The sequence below is a fragment of the Astyanax mexicanus genome, chromosome 5 (genome assembly GCF_023375975.1).
Source record: "Astyanax mexicanus isolate ESR-SI-001 chromosome 5, AstMex3_surface, whole genome shotgun sequence".
In the NCBI taxonomy this organism is placed as follows: Eukaryota; Metazoa; Chordata; class Actinopteri; order Characiformes; family Acestrorhamphidae; genus Astyanax; species Astyanax mexicanus.
This window is the reverse complement of record NC_064412.1, coordinates 16,246,152-16,269,681: the sequence shown is the minus strand read 5'-3', so window position 1 is coordinate 16,269,681 and position 23,530 is coordinate 16,246,152. Positions and strand designations below refer to the sequence as shown.

The following is a 23,530-nucleotide window of genomic DNA, read 5'->3' as shown; positions in this document are numbered from 1 at the left end:
ATACACACAACCCCTAGAATATTCTTAACATAATGCAGATCAGAAGGTATACAGCTTTAATAATCATGAGGTCAAATACAGGTTCAAGATTGTTTCTAAATTTGCATAGCAAACATGCATCATTTCTATGCTTTACTGTTTCATTCCAGCAACTGGCTTTCTATGCTGTTGACCCTTGCAGCGTGGCAAATCATGGTGGGCTTTTGTTCAGTCAGTTTCACAGACAGAGCAGAAATACGGCTCTCCAGCTGTAAAGAAATAAAAAAAAGAAAAACAAAAAAAATCATGAAGGGTGAAACAAACTCAATTACTTGAACTGATCAGAGGTATAATGCTGACAGCTGATGCAAAGGCAAAATGAAGCTGTTGTGAAAGGGTGGGCACTCTGGTATTTCACTGTTGTAGGTGAATATGGCAGACAGTTGCTTTTTCACAGGAACAGATTTATGCTTTCAAAAGAATGTGTGTTAAACCTAAACCAGAAGGGTCTTATTTATACTCATTTTGCTTGTGTAAGTGCTGAACTTACAGAAACATTTCTTTTAGGAAAACATTAAAAAACTCCCTACTAACAGTTACCATAATGGAAATGTGTTTTAAACTCGGTCTTATAATTACTTTTAGTTATGAGGTGAAAGGGAGAGATGAGTACAATTCAGTGGGTAAAGGATGACCTGATTTCCAGAACACATTTCTATACAATATATATTTAAGTGGGAGTTGCAAATTTCCTTTACGGTAACTTGAGGAGCAATTTTCTCAGATTTTTTTAAATGTTGTACCTCAACCTGACATCCATAAATGTTGTTAACTGCCTTTTCTTAATTGCATTACAAACAGATAGCCTTCTATTGCTTTGTTGGTATTTATTAGTTTCATTTTCAATGTTTTTTTTTTCATTATTATGCTATTTGTAAAGTGCCAGCATGCTCTACAGCACTTTGTTTGGTAACAATAATATTTTTTTTCAAAACATTCTTCTAAATGTTAAAAAAATTAAATGGCAAATAAATTCCTTGGAATATTTGTATCTAGTGAGATTCTGTAGTACGGTTTAAGAGTGAGAAACAGAAATACATTAAGATACCTCATTTAATTCTTCTATGATGCTCTCCCTTTCCTCAGTTTCTTCTTCACTGCCTGTTGTCTGCAGCCAATTCCTCATGACCTTTTGAAGCTTACGCCATGTCCTGTGCACAGAGACAGACACACTCTTTTACTTTAATCTTTGATTTGCGAGTGTTTTGGCACCAACTGTTGGATTTAGAACAAAGTGAGTTTTCCAGATGTACTAGCTGGACAGACACACTTACTGCAGCTGATTTCTGTCTTGCTGGTATCTCTGCAGGTCCAGCCTGATATCAAGTAGTTCTTTGGTCAGAGCTTCAGCTGGGTCACTGGTTTTCTGAATAATCACGCTCATTTCATCTTCATCATCCTCTTTATCATCATGCACAAGAAGTCTCTCACACATACCTACAGAATGATTCGGAAACAAGAAACATTGTGAGTGAAAACACTTCCAAATTTAGTCCAAAATTAATCATGGTACTACTAGACCTGGACAGTAATCCATTATCTATGTATTGCAACAGTATATATATATATATATATATATATATATATATATATATATATATGTATGTATATATATATATATATATATATATATATATATATATATATATGTATATATATCGCAGCAGTAAGTAATTTTAAATACATTTTAAGTATTTTAATACACATTACTTACAGCTTTTGTCATTGACACTACAGGTTGCATTGCATGAATTGGCAAATTCATTGCAGACTTAGACATCTGTTGTATGTATTGCCATTTTTTATTAGCATTCATAAAGATATCGGAATTAATTATCAACCGAAATGTAAAAAAATATTGTGATGTACATTTTTACATTATAGTCCAGCCTTATGTACTACACATTAAGTCTTTAAGTTTGCTTTGTGTGCATGTCTGTGTGTGTTTGTGTTCTTTTTACTTTGACCAGGTAACTTATGGGGAATGAAATCGAGTGGAGTAAGGAGTGTGGGATCTTTGTGCCTTGGACTTGTCGACTCCATCTGAGATGGGAAAAGAAATTACAAAAGATAGAGTGACACAGAGACCTAAGACAAACAATGGAAAATAACAGTTTCTCTGTGAAATTATTTGTTATTTACATGAGCACACTAATTCCACTCCTAATATTGAAACGTAATATACATTGTTAACCTTATTCTGTGCAGGGTTCTCCCTGATCTGTGTTTTGGATGCAGTAAATGTAGAAGGAGGGAGCAGTTCCCCCTGTCTTTCATTGCTGGACAGCATAGTAGTGTTTCCTGCAGAACGAGGCCTGAGGTCTGGGACTGGAGGTTTAACAGTCAGGACAGGAAGCTGAGGTGGGATGTAAGGAAGTGAAACAGGAGGCTGTAGCTGGGTAGAGGGTGCTGAAGGAATGCTGGATTCAATTAAAAAAAGGAACAAGGAAAAATACAAAAACAAAATAAAAAACAGTGAAGAACTCTACATGGAATGTTATTCAAATCTAAATGGCTATATGAGGCTCAATGAAAATTATTTTTTAAATAAAATAACCAAAAAATGATTATTACAAGGTTATTATTATTATTAGTTACAGAAGTGTGAAATGCAAAACCACCAGGCTAAAGAACTCCTTCTTCCCCATTGCTACCAGACTCTTGAACCTACCTCAGAAATAACCATGCACCTTACTCTCTACATGTTTACATGTCAAGGACATTTCTCAGACACATGCTCACTTTACTGCAAAATTTTATAATTGCACTAATGAACCTTTTTCATATTCCACTGCTGTAGATAACATGTACTTACTTGGAAATAATATCCATAACACAGTACTGTTTTCATGTATATATTTCCATCCTGGATGTAAATTTAACACCAATTTAATATTTATATTTTCTATTTTTATCTTGATGCGGCATACTTGGTGAGGGGCAAAGAAAGAATTTCATTGTACGAGGAAACTTGTTTCTTACTGTGCACATGACAATAAACTCTTTGAATCTTTGAATCTTGAATCTTAATTTATTTATTTTTCTGAATTAAATGAGATTACAATGGAAACACATTAGCAGAATAAATAATTTAGTCTTATTAGTGAACAATAAAAGTATTAATGATTACCACTATTTTTGCTAATGCCTTCAGTCTCTTTGCTTTCACAAAGTAGCATATAGTAACTGTCATGCAAAAATATAATCTTGCGGTTGTTCTGCACACGTGTCAAAACTGATTAATGGGCCAACAGAAATGCTTTAAAATTTGACACTAATTTTATTGGAAAAAAACACAATTTTCTTCATTCCATTAGAAGTTTGATTCTTTAGATGTAAAGTTGAGTTTTGGATATATAGGGTTTTGCGTGACCAGCAATGACTGGTCTACATAAAAAAATTCTGCCAACTTGATCCACACTTCCCATATTTACAACAGCCTGACTGTAAACCTGGCTAATATTTTTAATATATGTTTAATATAAAACTGTTAATAGAAGTATGATATACATGAAAGTAACTCCAGTTTGCAAAGCCATTTACTGATTTACTGGCTAGGTGACTGTACCTTCTAGGCCGGCGGAGCGGCATCACTTCTTTAACTGGAGAGTGTAACAGATCATCAGCCCTTCGTGGTTGCAACCTAGAAGCTCGAACCTGCAGCCTGTAGGTTTAATTAGAAAGTCACAGGTCCTAAACTACATATAGGATCCTATACATATCACCACTGCAAAAAACATTAACCTCCATACACATCACAGCAAAATATGACCTATTTTTTTATTTTTTAAGACACAACTGCAATATTGTGTTTATTTACTGTAAAAAAAATTTGAATCAATTTTAAAATGTAAATAAATTTCATTAAAAAATCTTTAAAATCAGTAAAATGCAGTCATGAACTCAAATTAAGTGAATGGACTAGTTTAATAAATACTAAATAATAAATACAGAACTGAAATCACTTATTCCTAACTCACAATTTGTTCATTATGCTCTCTCCAGCCCTCTGCTCAGCTCTTTGGTAGTGGACTGGGCGGTGGTCTTGGGGGGATGTGAGATCACAGGTGTTTTCCTGAGAATGTTCTTCAGGCAGGCAGAAGGAAACACTCTTTTTGAGAGGTTTATCTTCTTTATTTGCCATCTCTCTGGCAGATGGTTTACATAAAGCTCGCTGCTTCCAGCGGAAGGCACACCTCCTCACCACTGCCTGTACCTTTCGAGAATTCTATGGATAAAAACAAAAAATTCTTTATTCCATTTTAAAAAGGCTTTATAGTGTTGGCTGCCACAACACACAAAATACATATGCCTACCTGCTCATGACTGTGCAGGGCCATGTTTGAGGAGAAAGCGTTCATGTGTGCTGTATATGTGAGGATGTGGGTGACACCCTCTCGCATCAGTTCATCTCTGTAGACCTGAGCTGCTACAGCTAGACGTCTCTGTTTCCTCTGGCGCTCTGCAACCCAGTGTCTCCACACACACAGCACCTGGGTTTACATTCACACACAAACACACACAATATGTTAATACATTGGTTAGTGGTAGGCCTGGACAATAATTCGATAACGGTATTTATCGCGATAAGAAATGTTTCAATAACGGTGATATCATTTTTGTGTCATATCGATATGTATTATTTACAGAAACACGGCTCAGCTGCGCTCCGTTCGGCCCCTAAAATCTCTCGCGCTGAAAATCTCTCGCGCTGAAACTCGGCCGCGCTCCGGTCAGCATCTAAAATCTCTCGCGCTGAAAATCTCTCGCGCTGAAACTCGGCCGCGCTCCGGTCAGCATCTAAAAGCTCTCGCGCTGAAAATCTCTCGCGCTGAAACTCGGCCGCGCTCCGGTCAGCATCTAAAATCTCTTGCGCTGAAAATCTCTCGCGCTGAAACTCGGCCGCGCTCCGGTCAGCATCTAAAAGCTCTCGCGCTGAAAATCTCTCGCGCTGAAACTCGGCCGCGCTCCGGTCAGCATCTAAAATCTCTCGCGCTGAAAATCTCTCGCGCTGAAACTCGGCCGCGCTCCGGTCAGCATCTAAAAGCTCTCGCGCTGAAAATCTCTCGCGCTGAAACTCGGCCGCGCTCCGGTCAGCATCTAAAATCTCTTGCGCTGAAAATCTCTCGCGCTGAAACTCGGCCGCGCTCCGGTCAGCATCTAAAAGCTCTCGCGCTGAAACTCGCGCTGAAATCTCTCGCGCTGAAGCTCGGCCGCGCTCCGGTCAGCATCTAAAATCTCTCGCGCTGAAAATCTCTCGCGCTGAAGCTCGACCGCGGTCCGGTCAGCATCTAAAATCTCTCGCGCTGAAACTCGGCCGCGCTCCGGTCAGCATCTAAAATCTCTCGCGCTGAAACTCGCGTTTAAAATCTCTCGTGCTGAAATCTCTCGCGCTGAGACTCGGCCGCGCTCCGGTCAGCATCTAAAATCTCCTTTTAGAATTTCCTAAATTTCTTTATTCTGGCTGAAACACTTTTGTAGTTTATGTTATATCTAAGTTATTTATAGTTATAAAAGCCTATAGGTTTGCTTATTTGACTGTGATATCATGTTCCTTTTATGTATATAAAGGCTTTTTTTCCTTATCCTGGTTGAAGCACTTTTGTTTTGATCTGTTAAATTTGTTTACGGAAGAATAAGAAGCTTTGTTGTAAATGTAAAGTTATTTATATTGGTAATATGTACAGTACAGGCCAAACGTTTGAACATACCTTCTTATTCAATGCGTTTTCTTTATTTTAATGACTCTTTCATTTCATGACTCATTGAATAAGGTGTGTCCAAACCTTTGGCTTGTACTGTATATAGGTCATAGGCTTGTGTTTGACAGAGATGTCATGTTTTTATTTTGCTATAAGTGATTAAAAGTGATCATTGGTTTATTTTGACCATTTTTTATTTCTAAAGTATTATATAGTTTTTGTGAAAGGAGGCTTTAAAGATGTCGATATCGAAATTATATCGTATCGACCGAAATTATGGAATATATCGTGATATAAATTTTGGCCATATCGTCCAGCACTAGTTAGTGGTAGTAAATGCTGTTAATGTTGTCAATTATTCTATCATTATGTCTAAGCTTTTTTATTGTTTGTTTTAATTGTCAACAATTATTTCAATAATTCAAAGCTACAAGTAAGGAGGTTTTTATTTGCTCAGTAGAACAATAATATTAAATAAATACAAATACTATTATTAAAACATCTGCAAAGCTTTAAACTAGCTCACAGTATCTAAACTACCTCCTTTAAAATAAGAAATTAATATTATAATTCATAATTTAGACTAAATTATAATGTAATCAAGCAAATGTACACTGTCTTTAGTTTAGGGGCTTTGTGGGGAAATCAACAATGCAGCTGCTTCGTGACACTGGGATGACCGGGACAAGGCTGAAAAAAGCAGTCAAGGAGTTGGCAGAAGAGGCGGAAAAAGCAAGCTATTGGCTCTGGCTACGGAGAAAGGATTCAAATTGGGGTTCAACACCCCAATGAGGTCAGCTGCAGGGGGTGGCAGGGAGACGTCCCCATAAGAGCCACTGCCCCCCCACCGCGAGGTGTACTGGTCTGGGGGCGAAACATCTATGAACGGTGGCACCAGCTGACGACCCTGCAGCTGACCGCAAGTGCACTGGAGGAGGTGCGGCAGGCAGAGATGCCAGGCAGAATTTACACCTTTCTGTACACTGTAATTAAAATGGTTTTAAATTATGTGCTTAGGTGCCTAACACATTTCCACAGTACTGTATATCTCTCCCAGGACCTTCTTTGTAAGTAACATGTATCATATGGACATTGAAAGGCCCATGTTTAAACAGTGTTTTGTATTTGATTGTTTCTTCCTTTAATATCTTAGGACTGTGATGTGTGGTTTAATTTAAAAACATTCATAAATAATTTTTACATGATAATTTTTCAGCCACTGTCTATCATTTTGAATTAATCAGGCCCTTTTGCTTACTGTGCCTTTAAGATAGATATGTGTAAACCTTAATAACTGCCCTATGTGATGCCCTGTGAACACTCAGAACATCAACCTGAGTGGGTAAGACTATACCATCACAAAAACTGTGAATTGGGTGGTTTTACAACTTATTTTTAATTTATCATGGACTTTATGAACTTATGTTTTTTTTTTTTTAAACTTGATAATTATCTACACAAAACACTTTGTAGTTCATAAAACAATTCCAAGATATTTCATGATATGGGCATGTGAGAAAGTGTAACAGAGCAGGTTGCCCCTTCTAAAATCTTTTTACATGCTAAAGTGCAAAGAACAAATCAAAAGGGCAATACATTTTACAGCACCAGTATAATATCCAATATATTTACCAGACACACAGATAAAACTCAAATGTTTCAGCCTTCTTCAGTATGCTTACAGTATGACAGCCAACACTACTACATCTGTAAGTCTAATAAATATACTGGATTTTATACAGATGCTGTATGTTTTCTTGCACTTTAGACAATACCTTGGCCTGAAGGTTCAGAGACCAGTGCCAAAGGGCCATCACTGTTAACTCTGCTTCTCTTCTCCTGCTCTGTAGCTGTGAGATATAAAACACACACACACACAAAACAAGAGCTAGACTTGACTGCAGTTCAAGCAAAGCAAATAAAATAGGAATGTTCAGTGCTAATCTCCAAATCACCTGTGCTTTCCAGCAGATAAAAAAATGTCGGCACACTTTTAGTCTGTGCAGCTCTCTGCTCCTGTTCTTCATAACCTAATGGATATACATGTGTATGTATTAAGAAACAAACAAACACAGAAAGAATCTACTTAGAACTAGAATTCCGTTAACAGTAATAGGTACCTGATAGCTCTTATGCTTGAAATTACTGATGATCCAGGCTGTGAGGCATTGTCTCAGCAGGACAGAACTGTGATGTCTACAGGCCTTCTCTAGGGACAGCCTTTCTTCGCTCACCACAACCTGTCGCTGTTTCCACCTCCTCAGAACTGCCAGCATGCGCACTGCCACACAAAACACATACCAACAGTTCTTACACTTGGGGTTTCACTAGTTTCAAAACTAAGCCAGAAAGAACCAAGTACATTCAATTTTAGCAGCAGTAGGTATTGTTAGAATAAAAAGGATGGTCAATATGACATTTTACATTAGAGCTGGGCAACACAACAATATTTGACTGTATTGTGATACATTTTCTTAACATATCAAGAATATATTTTATTTATTTTGTTTTAAGCTTATCAAGAATATCATCAGTGCTTAAAAAACACTTACCATTTTATTACAGAGAGTGTAAAAACTACTGTTTAACTGCAAGATGTGCAGCAAACGCTGGATACTATCCATAAAAGACAACTTGAAAAGCATCTTTTAAAAATCTGCCTTTGTTGACACTTTTGTCTGTGTGCTAAAAGATTGTGATAACTATTGTGTATCGTAAAACTTTCTTAAAATATCATATAATTATTTTTACCAGAGAATCCAGCTATTTCACATTAGTTTGTGAATTAAAATTCAGTTATATCTCATCCAGTAGACGAAACAAGTAGACACATTTTGTTGAAATGTAATTTCTACATTCTGATTGATTCACCTCTGTGTTCATACGTAGGTGAGATGTTTTTATGGATTTAATGACTCGAATTTGAACATACTTAAAAAAAAAAAATTCTAGTTTCATAGATCATGTTGAAATTTGATTGATGTTTTGAATTTGTACTTATTATACTTGTTCAGTTTGCTTTTTATGCATTGTTATTTGTGTAAAAAGATTAAATTGGTCAATAATACAAGAGCAATGCAATGTCTCTCTCTGCTATTAAGTAAACTCTCATCACAGCAACATGAGCATCACATTACCCTTGTCCATGTGAAGCTGAGCTTCTCTCAGTGCTTCCTCCTGCTGGTGATGATGAGCTATTATATGTGTTGTCCTTTGATGCCACGCTGACAGCACCTGTGTAGAAAACTAAATTATCATTTTAAATATGAACCAACAGTTCAGTTTTATTTAGCAAAACAAACATGTGACACTTAGTGATGAATACGTTGCTTTAAACATCCAATGCCAAGGACACACACACAAGAATACCTTTGACAGTAAGCAGTGTTGATAGTGACAGTTCGCTCTCCTCTCTTTCTCTCTCTCATCTACTGCCAGATGCACATTTCTCCTCCATATAGATAGCACCCTTCTACAGTGCACAGATATATAGACATTGAGACATGAGGTCAATAATATGGGTTCTCTGGGCTTGTCACAATAATTACTTTATTGATCTATCCAAAAATGTATGGACATGACCACAATTATTTGTGCTGATCTTTATATTGCTCATTATGTTTTTATTAGGAAGGAGAACCCATTAACACTGGTGAGCCGTTATGTTGCATTGTTTTTTTTAAATGGTGGTTTTCTTTAATACATTTAGAATGTATTATTAAAAAATTATATTTCACTAACAATGTCTGAAATTGTTTTCAACCACCAAATGTTTGCTGACCTTTAAAAAAGTATAAATCGCATTGTATATGATATGCTATTATAATATTATTATTATAACAGTGGCATAAAATGATCTTAAAATTTTAATATTATTGTAATAAATCATAATTAATTCTGGGACAATATTCCTCCAAGAAAAAAAAAAAAAAGACCGGCCTAGTGCTGTCTGAGCTGAATACCTTGCCAGATCCTGCTGATGTTGCTGGTAGCGGATATTCACACACTGGTTGATCTGCTGGGTCTGTACATAATGTTGCTGTTTGCATACAACCATAAAAACACAAACACATATTATAATATACTTAAGAGTCGATTTTCTAACATAAAGGCAGAATAAATGTGTGACCTGCACTAGAGGTTCTCTGTTAATTCTAGGTGTATGAATATTTCACCTTCCATGACTGCAGGGTGTTTCTGAGCAATCTTCTTTCATAGTGCTCATCAATCAGAGCCAATCGCTGTGTCCTCTGTCTTCTGTGTGCTACATACTGAAATCACATTACATTCATTACATTCATACAAGACATTCTGTTTGTCTGTAATCAGCTGCAGGATTCTCAGTAACTGTGAGAAATAGGAGTGTAAACAATTGGAAAATTGATAATATGATAAAAATATGATAATATGCACTGTGGAGACTATGGTTGCAACAGTATACATATCATGATATCAAAATATTTTGAAATTAAATATAAATATGATAGATCACAGACTAGTACACACTCACTGAATAACTGCTATAGGAAATAATATTTGAAAACAAGTGCATTTTAGTTGTTTTTCTGAGCTGGATTTTCACTGATAGCTGTTGACAGTCTAAGGGCTAGATTCATGAGCAAGTCTTGCTCTGGGTAATAATATGCGTATTGTTTCTGTAGGTTGTTCTGAGTGTGCATAATAAAGCTTCCAATAGCAGGTAAAGGGTTATGCTAACAGCCGGGCTACGCTGGGTTAAAGCCACAATGCTAACAGCCGGCCTTGGTAGGCTTTAGCACTAGGTGCGGTGTTAACTGTTTTTCCTAGCTAGTTTTTCCTTCTTTCACAGTAACCCCAAATTGCTTTTTTAGACACACGGGGGTAAAATTTAGCTTCTCTCTGTGAGTATTGAGCTTATTGATGAAGCTAGAGGGTGACAGAGGTTGGAAAGGAGATGTGTATAAGCAGGTGAGATTCTCAGTTCTCTGCACTATATAAAGCACAGACAGTCCTACAGGGTTCATACACTTTTCAACTTATAAATTTTCATGACTTGTTCATGACTTTTCCATGCTTTTGTGGCAAATTTTAATGACCATATGATTTTTTAAAACATCAGTACATACATGGCAAAAAAAACATGTCAAGACTGGTGATAGTAGGCCTATCTCTCATCTAAAATTAATTGAAAAGACTTTGAAATATCATGTTTTACTAGCTGAATAACATTTTTGCATTATATATGTGTCTGAATGATGCCAGACAGCATTGAATCAGCATTTTTCCCTCACTGTGTGAATTTATGGTTATAGTTAAAGCTGAAACTCCAGTCTGAATAGGACCCACATAGACAGCTAGCTAATGCGATGAGATGTGACAGAATAAACAGAAACAAATTTTTAATATTTCCATGACTTTTCTAAAACTTTCTGGGTATTTTTATTTTTCCAAAATGTATTCAGGCCTTGAAACTATTTTCAAACTCCATGACTTTTCCAGGTTTTTCATGACCTTACAAGCCCTGGTCCTCTAGACGGTTCAAGTTAAATTCAATCTTACCTCACGCCAGCAATTCAGAGCTCCTCGCTTACACCTCTGGTCATGATAAACCTTGGCCTGCACAAACTGCCTCTGACTGAGAGCAAACACACACACACACACACACACTCAATTTCAGCCATTCACACCTGTGACTTACAACAGTAACCATAGTGATGACCATGATTTCAGTACCTGTTCTGTATAGCTTTGACATTTTGTCTCCACTGATGCAGAGTCTTGCGCAAAACAGTGTGTGTGTGAAGTGTCTGAGCCTGTGCTTGTTTCAGCCTGTCCTCTCTCTGCTGTAAAACCCTACACAGCCACTTGGACCAGGCATGGGACACACACACTTGCTCAGCATGCAGCACAGCCTGAGAGAAACACATAAACAAAGCTGAAAAATGAGAGACAGTATGAGAGTGTGTGTTTGTTTTTGTATGTATGTATAAAGATAACAGATGTATGTTCAACAAAACCCAATGTGTCTAGTCATTTCTTTTTAGTATGAATTACATCACATTCTAGCTGAGAGAAAACATATTAGATGAGAATTATAGACCTTTAATCTAATGTGTGTGTGTGCGCACACATGTGCATGTGTGTGATGAAAGATAAAGACAAAGAATGAGGGAAAGAAAGAGAAAGACAAACAGATTGAAAGTAAGAAAAAGAGTGACAGAGAAAAATAGACAAAAGAGAAAGGAGAGATGGAAAAAAATAGGCTTTAAAAAGAGGGAGAGACAGAAAGACAGAAAAAACTGGGTAAAGAGTGAGAAAAAGGGTATAGAAAGAGAGAGTTAATGTGAAAGAGAAATGTGCGAGAAATAGTGCGAGAAAGACGAAAGAGATGAAAAACTATAAAAAGAGTGAGAAAGATTAAAAGGAATAGAGAGAGACAGAGAGAGAAAATAATGTATTGGTGTTTCTATGTGTATTGATCATGTGTTGATTACCGTCCTCTCTGCCAGTCTCTGATCTCTCTGATCTACACAACATCCCCACCAGGTATAAAAAGCCCAGCTGTACACCTGATGTCTACACAAAAAACAACACCATACACAACTAGATCAGAGTACAATGTGTATACAACACACAGAAACACATACACATAAACTTGTTAACAACGTGGCTAATGAGCAGATTATTTTGAACTATTGCATGTAAATTAAAATACGGCAGCATAGAGTAGTGGTCTCAACACAGACATGCTCTTTTGTAGAGCTGATCCACAGTATATACACTGATCTAGAAATTATACAGCAGTGTAATAGTTGAGACTCACTGGTGAAACAGTTCAGCTCTCTCTTACCTCTTCCTGTGATCTGTTCTTTGTTCTGTAAACTCAATCCAGGAGGCCATAGACTGAGGTAGAACACGCTTGGCAAAGCAAGAGTCAGCTCGCAGCTGCAGCTCCTGTACACAAACGCACATGTACACACACACTTATTAACTTATCACAATGAAACCTGCAATAATGAACCATTTTTGAAGATGGCAACCATACTACTGAATGCTACTAAAAATTAAGTCAAATTAATTAGCCATTTAAAATGTAACCTCTAAAGAAGAAGCATTTTAGGATTTTATCATGTATAAAATTATCTGGACATATGAAATACTGATATTAATAATGATAGTAAAGTTAAGGACGTGTGTTTGTGTGTGCACTTGTGATAAAGCAGGAATCAGAAGATGTCAATTAGATGAGGTACCTTCATGCGTTTGTGCTCTTTGCAGCGTTGCCTCCATCTCTGAAGATAAATCTTCAACACTGAAAATCTAGAGATAAACAGCAATGTCTTAACATTCCCACAGCGCAGCAGTGCTAAATCCTGGTCCTGGATATCTTTCTATCCTTGATATTTAAGATCCAATATTCAACTCTTACTGTTCCTTATATACAGATGATTTAGTATAATTTAGTTTACAGGGTGAGGGATTGCCATAACCATAACTAGGCACCCCTGGCATGATTTAGACTAGAGATGAATAAATTATAGAGATAAGACAATATAGAGTAGTATACATTATGTGATCAAAAAAACATTTTAGAGCCTGGAGTAAGTCTAATCATGGACTATAATTGACATTAAATTGAATATTTTCATGTAAAATAATGTGTAGTCCTGTCCTAGAAACCTGCAGTTGATGATTCCGCCAGGGTAACAGTACTGTTAGAATCCTAACTTAATGTCTAAAACTCTCTGAGACATTACCGTCACCAACACCTGGGATGTTATCAATAATTCCATCTAGAAGAAGTTATTTTGAGAAATTAATGTATAAGATTTATAATTATTAATGTACCTGTGATAGTTCAGTGCTTGGGTCATCTGTGGCTGAAAACTCCTCTCTTCAATCATCTCCAACCTCTCCTGCCAAAACTTCCAATATTTCCTCATCATCTACAAAGGACACAAAAATATCAGAAAATACCAGAAACGGGTACAGTTATAACAGCATTTACTGTATATTTTACTGTAGCTTTAATGTGTGATGCATACATGTCTACAAATCTTACTGTGTGCTGGTGATGCTGGGCACTAATGTTCTTGTTGATTCGATGAGTTTTACACTGAGTGACATTCAAGGCCAAGCCTTTTAATCCCACATGCTGGAAAACAAGAAAAAGGCCATTTTAAGTTTGAATTGAGAATTTATTGCTGAATCACCAATCTTTCTGGCACAAAAAGCAGATTTTTATTTAATTCCAGCTGAAGATCACCACATATAACTAAAGACACATTTTCGACCTGAGACCAACTGTAGCATCAGCTGTCCATGTTGACTAGAATGAAAATATTCAGTCATACCTGCCCTTAGCTGACCTCTGAGCTACAAAAATGCTTTCAAGATGTTGCAGGTCTCAAAAGATCTAATTACGTACCTGCAGTCGAAGTTGCTGGTGTTGTAGGGCAGTCTGTTTTTTGTCAGCCTTCTCTGAGCACAACTGGATATCTATAAAGCTCATCAGGAAAGTGTAACATACTGAGGATGTTTGAAAATATATACAGCACATAAAAAAAATCATTATTAAATACGATTATATAAGTTTCATTACACACACTGAGCACTACTGTTATACTGGGTACATCCTCTTCTTTTCCCTTTGCTATCAAAATTCTGGCAAAGATTCCAGAAATGTTGGAATCATTCCTAAGAAGATGGGTAAACTGTGGACATAAAAGCCCTATCCGAACGTAATTAGTTTCTCAGTTGGCCCTGGGTTAATTTTCGCTTTTATGGCGGTCCTCTGTGATTTTATTCCCGTCCGGAAAAACCATGTACGTGTTTTTCTCAGATGTCATTTGAGAAAATGTCAAGTTGGATTAGCTACTGTTTTTTGCTAAACTCCGTGGTTCACCGGTAATATTATTCCAGTCCTGACTGAGTTTCGTCTCCTCGCATTTTATAAAATAGCTATTTGTCCACTGCTACACACCATAATTACACTTTGAGCAAGCGTTTCCCCAGAGATCCACGTAAACACAACAGTGAATGGAAATGGAGCAGCTACTGAATGCGATGTCACGTGACCGAGAAAGCCAAATAACTCACTGGTCCTGGACCGTCTACACAAGGCAAAGTCCATAGATTCATGTTTTTGGTGCTAAATTCTTACCCTAACATATGTGTGCCTGTTGCCTCTTGCAACTCAAGATTCATCAGACCAGGCTATGTTTTTTTTTTTCTTTCTTTCTAGTCTTTAATTTAGTTCAGCATTGTAAGTCTGAGCGCACTGCAGCCTCAGATTTCTGTTCAAGGCTGCCAGAAGTGGATCCTTGTGTTGTTAGCAGCTTCTCCCTATATAATATATAAAATATATTGAAGGATACAGTCTCTCCAGCAAGAAAAAGCCCAGCGCTGAGTGATACGCTGTGCCAGACTGTCTGCAATCTGTCCTCTGTCTCGCTCAGCCTGTCTGCACATCAAAGCCCTGCGCCACACAACCCAGTGCCTCCTGATCACAGAGCGACACCACAAATTTCCAGATATAGCTGCAAGAGAGAAAATGGAAACAATATGTGATAGCAAAAACTTCTGCCAATTGTGGACCTTACTGTGAATTCACATGGTCCCCACCCACCCATGAAGTTGACAATTTGTCATATCACACATTTGTCACTAAATGTGTTGAACTTGAGAAGCTACGGGGAAATGGTACATTCATAATTCGAAGAGAATGTGGGAAAATATCTGCTACCTTTTGTCTGATTTTTGGCTTGTCTGTGCTCAGTGTGTGTGATCCAGCTGTGTAAAACACATTTCTGGAGTCTGTGAGAGTAATGAAGATGAGCTCTAGACTCTTCTTCTCTTAGCCTACAGGCCTCACTGCATCTTCTCTTCCACCGCTGCCATGACTGTAACAAAACACACATGCATGAAATTCTTTGATTTCTGGAAAAAATATTGCACATAAGCTACATTTCTATTTTTATATAAATTGTGTATCTCCGACCTGATTGATACATGGTCACATTGTATTCAGATTGTATTCTCATAAGAATTGAGCACCGAGCATTTACACTTAGCCAAATGCCTCTCTGGTTTGTCAGACTGAAATTAAATTGATGCTTGATGGAATATGACATTTTCTTTTTGAAAATCAAGTATTACTGGTGTTTCAGTTGTACTGGAGGAGTTTCAGCTGTTGAATGTGTTGTGGAAAGATGTAATGTGCACATAACCTTCCAAAGTGGTTTGAGTGATTGTAATTGTGTGTCTTTACACTTGTGGTCTTACGTGGATTGGTCTTATTCAGATGGAAATGGTTCCATGTGAAATCACAACAACAAAAAATGGATGCATCTGTAATTTCTTAAGTAAATTGCATTTGTGAAAGACCTTTTGTAGATGCTTCTAGAGCGCATTTTAAAACATTTGTTCTATAGTTACAAGCAAAAACAGCACTTTTAATACTGTTCATGGTCCAGTTTTCCAAAAGCATCTTAACATTAAGAACATCTTGACACAGAACAAACTAAAAAATAATCTTTGTGCTAAGAAGCTTTTAGGAAAGCATCCCTAGTACCATTTTTAAGAGGACAAGATAACTTGTATAAAATGTTACTCTTTTTCTCTCACACACGTGCACTTACATACACATGCTTACCCTGCTCTGTAAATTGGTAGCCCAGTGCTGCATGGCTAGATCCTCTTGATGATATTGTGCATAGCGTTGCTGTACAGCAACCTGCCACACCGTCCACACCCGCCTAGCCCAAAACAAACAAATAAAGAGTTTTGGGTTACTTAGGCCAATGTACATCATAAGGACAAAAGCATGAGGTCACTCAGTTATTTATTATTTCTTCCAAAAGCAAGAGCATTCAAAAGGTTGAACTGAATCTACCGTCCAGGGAAGGCTTTCTGCTTGATTTTGGGGCACTGCAGTGAGGATTTGATTGCATTCAGCACCAAGCATTACTAAGCTCAGGTTGTTGGATGATTGCCACCCCAACCCACGTAATCTCCAACTCTCTAATTCATTCCAAAAATATTGGAAGGAGTACTATCATTTCAGAGGCTTTATATCCCTCCAGTCTATGCCTGGCATTAGACAAGCAGCAAACAGGTTCATGTTAATCTGCTCTAAAGGGTCCTATTCTATTGGCTCTACCTCATGTACCACATAAGATGCGAATGACAATAAAATCTCCTTGAATCCTACATGGACTTGCAAAGCTGTGTGTGTGCATTTGCACATCTGTGTCAGTGCTGGTTGCTTTAACAACCTGAATGCATTAATTACAAAGGGTGCCCAGAAACATTTGGACATATATTGTGTAATTCTTCTAATGTGAAAATGTGCATGTGGGTGTCCTTTCAAATTAGAGGTCAGTCCACACTAGAATGCAAATACCAGTCATTGGCAATGTGAACAGCCAGGGCAGAAGAACTGAACACAAGGAAGAGTTGAACTGAGAAATAAAGCATATATACAGATGTAAATCTCACCTAACTGTAGCAAGTCTTTGGTGCTTTATGGCGGTCTCATGCATCCTGCGCTTTAATCGACGCATCTCTACATACAGCTCCCACCCGTCCCACACAGCACGCAACCTACGCCGCTCCACTGCAACACAGCACAAAACTATGTTACAAAATAAACTGGACACTTTCTTAATTTTGCCCTGTACATGTTAGATATTCAGAGAGTCATTTTACTTAAATGTTACTCAGTTTTGACTTCATTTTTAAATGAAAGTAAAATGCATAATGATAAACTTTGTCATGGTTTAGCAGGCTGAAAACAAGTTAATAAAATGTGCACATATTTTCCATACTAAAGATGGTGGCGATCTGGAGACGCCTCTTCTCTTCACTCTGGTCTGATACATATTCACGCCAGGCTTGATATACTTTACTGTACTGGACGTAACTGCAAAAAAAAATAGATTTTTTTTTTTTTAATTGTGTGAAATTAGAATAAATTTAGCAGACATACTGATGTCAGTTTTAATTCATGATTATCTTACTAAAGTCCCACATGTAATTTGACATAACTTTCATTTACAACTTTTATTTATGTGACTACATCGTCAAACTGATTAAACAAATCAAATCAAACCTCACTTAATAGACACTTGATTCTAGCAATTTAAAAAAATGCCTTAAGACTTATGCACAGGCATGCTCAGAAAATAAGAACATGGATTTTAGACATGAATTAATGAGCAAATAGTGCTAAAATGCACATGTAGATAATGGATTCCTCTATGTAATACTCACTTATAGTGGCAGTCTGCTCTAATAGTTAAGGTCCATTCTTTTCTGGCATACCACCACTCATCTTTCCAAGCACTGAGAACCTTCTTCAAGATCACCTTCCTATAGTAAGATCTGTAAGAGAAAAGGTCACTTTAAAACTATTTGCAAAATGAGTTACATTATACTGTCACAATTAGGGCTGGACCCGAATATTCGGGTATTCGGATATTCGTTCGTCGAGTAGGTATTCGGTTTTTAATTTTGGTATTCGGATATTCGTTTTTTTTCTCCTTTCCAGAGTTCCACCTCACTCTAACCACTTCTGTTCTCGCGGGTCCCGTCAGAATATCTTGCGCGCGGGACAGAACTGAACTGTTATTGGCTGGAGCGGGAGTTTAATCCAGACGATGCGGGAGCAAATGAATAAATAGTTAAGAAAACTGTAATAATAGTAAAAAAAAAATAAACCTAAAGAAAACTCTCAACGCGCAGGATGGACCGACACACACACGCACACACCGATGGTGTTTGGACTGGGGTAAGGAACGGGACCGCACTATTCAGCGCTGCTGTTTTAATAAATATATAAGTAAATTTGAAGCATTAAATGTAGTTTATTTAATTTATATTAGGAACGTGGGGCGGGAGCGGCAGAAATGTGTATGTGGCGGGCGGGCGCGGGATTAAAAGAAGCTATTTTTTTGCGGAGCGGTAACGAGACAGAAACGCGGGAGCGTGGAAGAGTGGGTTTAAAAATCAGTCTCGCGCAGACCTCTATTATACATGATAAAAAAAAATGCAGGCTCTTCAAAACTGATTTATATAATAAAACGTAAGGGGTAATGTGGCAACAGTAGAGGCTAAATCGGTTACAAAAGCCTGGCCTACAAAAATGATGTCTGAACGAATTTCCTCTTATCTAATATAATTTAAAATGGTTTAAAAATATAAAATAATTTCTAAGCAAACGAAATATTTAATATTGAGCTTATAGCCAAAGTGCAAAAATACAAAATCAGTAATACGGCTATGCCCTGCACAATCCTTAAACCGAAATAGACCAAGTACAATAACGTCATTAACAATGACTTTCCTCTACTCTAATATAATTTAACATGGTTTAAAAATATAAAATAATTTCTAAACAAACGAAATATTTAATATTGAGCTTATAGCCCAAGTGCAAAAATACAAAATCAGTAATATGCCCTGCACAATCCTTTAACCGAAATAGACCAAGTACAGTTTACAATGACTGTCCTCTAATATAATTAACAATGTTTAAGAATATAAAATACTTCCTGAACAAACGTTTTTTTTGTTTGTTTTTTTAAGCAAATAGCCTAAGTGTGAAAACACAAACAGCAATTTACTGGGCTGGCTTGCGCAGCGGAGAAACCGTGCAGCAGCAGCCTCCTAGCCTGCTTACGCAGCGGATAAGCCGCGGTGTGGGGCAGCAGAAATTCCGGGATGAAAACACAAAGAAATCTGGGCTAAAAACACAGAAAAAATATGGGGTGAAAACACAAAAATCCGGGATAAAAACACCAAAAATCCGGGGTGAATATGTCTCGTCGGTCAGAGCAAATTGAACATTTTTCAGTGGATTAAAGGGGCCGTGATTTGCTTTTTTTTTATTTTATTTTTTTTACCTCTTTTTTAAAAACGAATATTCGAATATTCGCTTTGAATCAGTGCCGAATATCCGGAGCTCAAAAAACGCTATTCGGGCCAGCCCTAGTCACAATATAATTATATAATCAGTTGTGCAGCTTTCACAATAGTGCAGCATAAAGTACTGAACCTGGCTTGTGATGTAGTGACTCTTCCAAATGTCTTCTGGATCCAGAGGCGAAGAAACTTTCGTGCAAGGTGTCTAAATAAAAAGCATAAAGAATTATTAGTTTACCATAGCCGATCACTCATCTATAAAAATACAAATAATTATATCGGTATGTAAGCACACATTCTCATTCAATGTTTTAGATCAATATTAAAGACATGGACACTATTAAGGAACACAAATAGAATTAAGTAGTAAATAATAGAGTTTGTCCTCCACAATCCCATGATCAAAACCTCATCAACTGAGATGGTGATTTTGGATGAGCTGGAGCTTCACAGCGTGAAGGAAAAGCAGCAACTATTGTTTAGCACCTCCAAGAACTTCTTCAAAACACTGAGAAAACTATTCCAGGTGACTCTCCCTCACGAAGACACTGAGAATATACATACTATATGCTTATAGTGTGCAAATCTGCAATCAAATCTGAACGTGGTACTTAAAAAATCTTAAGTATAAAAACTATTCTGTTTTTTATTAACACTTTTGTTTACAAAATAATTATGCATGTGTTTTATAAAATGTATATTAAAAGAAAATGGAATAGTGTTACAATAACATAAATGTGAACATATATTTTTTTCTGTTTTTTACTTGCATTTAGTACTTGTAAAACACAAGTTTGGTTGCATGTAGGGGTTTATGAGTGGTGTCTAACCGTATCCTGAGCTCTTTAAGTCGTCCACCTCTATTCCATGTGTATCCCACCCGGTATGTGATCTTTCTGATGGAAGTGTGCTGCCTCTGCTTCTTCCCAAAAGAACCTGGTTTCCCAGATTGTTGTCCTGTTGTGTGCATAATCCCTGGTTTTAAAAAGAAAAACACAAAGATCCTAAACAATATTAATTACAATATAACCATATTTAAGTAATATATCAAAACTCAACGCTCCTAAAGTGTCCTTATTCACTCATTTGACATGAATTACATTCTTTCAGCTTTAACAACAAGAAATCATAAACTTTGTTATATACAGTCATGTTCTATAGGTTACAGCAGTTGACTAGTTAGCTAGCTAGTTAACTGTTACCTTAACTAGGTTAACTAACCTACCTTGTCCTACAACCACTGTACAACTGCAGCTGAGCGATTTGTGAAGATTTCGCATTTAAATTACAGCGTAAATCGGATGTAAATAACTGTGTGTAGTTTACTTATATATTTGATAACTATTTTGTATACAGAACTAACAGACACCCATTCTCACCTCTGAGTTACTCATCAACAACAAACTGTAACTGCCGCGTAGAAACAACTTCCGCTGGTGGATTTCAAAGTAAAAGCGCTGCTGAGCTTATTTCAATACGTTATAAATCTATATTACTCCAATAAAATTAACCTTAGTTCTATTTTTTATAAATATAATATAAAACAATGATAAGTAAATTAAGCAGCCCACTCGGTTTTTTTTTTACTATGATAAAAAGAGATCATTTGACTATAAATATTTTAAGGTTGAAACCCATATGTGACCTAAATGGCACAACTAAAATTTAATTACCTGTATTTTAATATTTTGTCGTATATGTCGTGCCATAAATAATTATATGGAATATAAAACATTTTATTCAATATTTTAAAAGGTTAAATTGTTGGAACAACGCTGCTGAAGCTAAAAACACTAACACTTTTACAGGGAGTGAGTTTTATCTCCAGAACTAACCCAACACTTCTACAGTCTGTAAATAAAGTCACATGATCACACATTAACACACGCTGTCCTGTAGTGATGCTCTCAGGATGTTCAGTATATGTCACTTATGGACGTCATAGTTTTTTTTGTTTTAATTATTATGTTAATAATAATACTACTACTACAAACAATAATATTAATATAGCAACATAATAATGTTATTGTTGTTATTATTATTATTATTATTATTATTATTATTATTATTATTATTATTATTATTATTATTATTATTATTACTGTTGTTGTTGTCAGAAATAAAAATAAAGAACTCTACAAAAAGAGGAGCGCTGATTAAAAATAGGAGGCCAGTCTATTGCCTGACAAATATTAGATGTCCCACTCTGGGGCTGCACTTACCAATTATTGCGAGGTAAAGTTATATCTAATATATAAAAGTGTTTAATTGACTTCAATTAATAAAAAAATATTCAAAAACAAGATGTGTGTGTATTTTCTATTGTAACGAAGGCGGCAGTGGTCACTATATAATCCTTGATTGGGGCTTCAATCAGAGCCTGTAGTGATCTGGAGAAATTCGCCGCTGAACGTCGGGAGCCCCGACACACACAGAGTGTGTATGTATGCGTGTGAGAGTTTATCAGCTATAAACTACACAGAGCTTATCGGAGTCGCGGTTAGTCTGTTCCGCGGCTTTTAACTCATTATTCTGAGAGAAACCGCCGCGGACTGTCTGTGTTTTTTTAAGCGCTTTAAGTCGTTTTTTGTTGAGCAGTGAGTGGAAAATCATTTAGCGAAGTTAGCTAGCATATTAGCTGGATTAGCCCACTAGCTTTGTGCTGTTTTTTTTCGAAAGCTTCCGAGCAAAGATACCAAACCGGGAAAGCTATTGAGAAAGATAACTTAGCTAGCCTAGTTAGGTTGTAGCTGTTTCAACTAATGTTAGCTATGCAGGCAGTTATGTGCTAGAAGGACAGGTTAATACTTTAATACTGTGTCGATACTTGGATACTTGGAACGCTAGCTAACTGACGGTGTCCATTTGTTGAGCGTTTAGCCAACTTGGCTGGGAGCTCCTGTAGCTACTAACGCAGCGCTAGGCTGCTAAACGCTGTTTTCTAACGCTAAACCTAGATAGCCCGGTATCGTAAAAGAAACATTTTATGTTTCTCTTATCGTTTATATTAACCAGCTAACTGAAGATACAACCCGTCTAATTGCCTAAAACAATCCAGCTAGCTCGACAGCCCGTTTAAAAGTTAGATAGATAGCTTAGTTAGCTAGCTAGTTAGCTAGCTAACGCTAGCTAGCTAGCTAACTGTAGCATCCGAGGAGGAAGGGAGAAGCCTGGGTATATTTTTCTAAGTACAGGTAAGTTGAATAACTCGAGTAAAAGTCAATAAACTAGTGAAATATTCTTTGTTTCTGTTTGGTGTCAAATCCAAGCTAACTAACCTGGTACATTTGCTCGTTTTAATATATGTTAGCTAATTGTTGATGGCTAGCTACTAGCTGATTTCTGGACGGTGAAACACAGGTGCTTGTGTCGATTTATTTAACGCTATATATTTTATGTAGCAACCTTTTAACGTGAATACATATACAGAAGAGATTTTAGTCGCAATAACGTTATATTGTATAAGTATTTGACAGTTACGCACAAGCTATTGATTAGCTAACGCCAGCTAATTAAGTGTTATAGTTAGCTAACTACATTATTCTGGCCTGGCCTTCACAGGAAAGTAACTTAATTGTAATTCTGAAACATTTTTATCTGTGACCCTAATAAAGTATTTAACACTGGTACTCAATACTTTAAACTCAGAAAACCACATTCGCATTATTAGGAACATTATTGGCTACCTCAGTTTCGCGTAGACCCGCTGTTCACACGTCACTGTTCCAGTTCTCTTTTGTTTAATGAAGATACTAACTGTACCCGTATGGTGATCAGATTTGGTGGTAGCTGCCGTTTCTAAATTATATCTTGTTTAAGATTTTCTTTCTCTCCTCTTTGTCATAACTGACTAATGCCCATTGTTTTTTAGTAGGTGTTTGGACTGT

The 23,530-nt window shown here is 36.8% G+C and overlaps 1 protein-coding gene across 1 annotated transcript; it reads right to left on the bottom strand.

Moving 5' to 3' along the window:
* Positions 1-125: 125 nt before the first annotated feature.
* On the bottom strand, positions 126-23,519 carry sfi1 (SFI1 centrin binding protein). Its single transcript, XM_022675728.2, is given in 32 exon segments — positions 126-248; positions 1,088-1,190; positions 1,314-1,476; positions 2,001-2,082; positions 2,234-2,459; positions 3,608-3,703; positions 4,020-4,267; positions 4,356-4,532; positions 7,517-7,591; positions 7,697-7,771; positions 7,862-8,022; positions 8,879-8,975; positions 9,111-9,213; positions 9,704-9,780; positions 9,917-10,012; positions 11,280-11,355; positions 11,454-11,632; positions 12,215-12,296; positions 12,544-12,674; positions 12,974-13,040; positions 13,569-13,666; positions 13,783-13,875; positions 14,149-14,219; positions 15,098-15,259; positions 15,466-15,622; positions 16,375-16,477; positions 17,220-17,337; positions 17,549-17,643; positions 17,994-18,104; positions 19,777-19,848; positions 20,474-20,618; positions 23,330-23,519. Coding segments are annotated over 31 exon segments (3,657 nt in total). The 5' UTR covers positions 20,614-20,618; positions 23,330-23,519.
* Between the last annotated feature and the right edge of the window lie 11 nt (positions 23,520-23,530).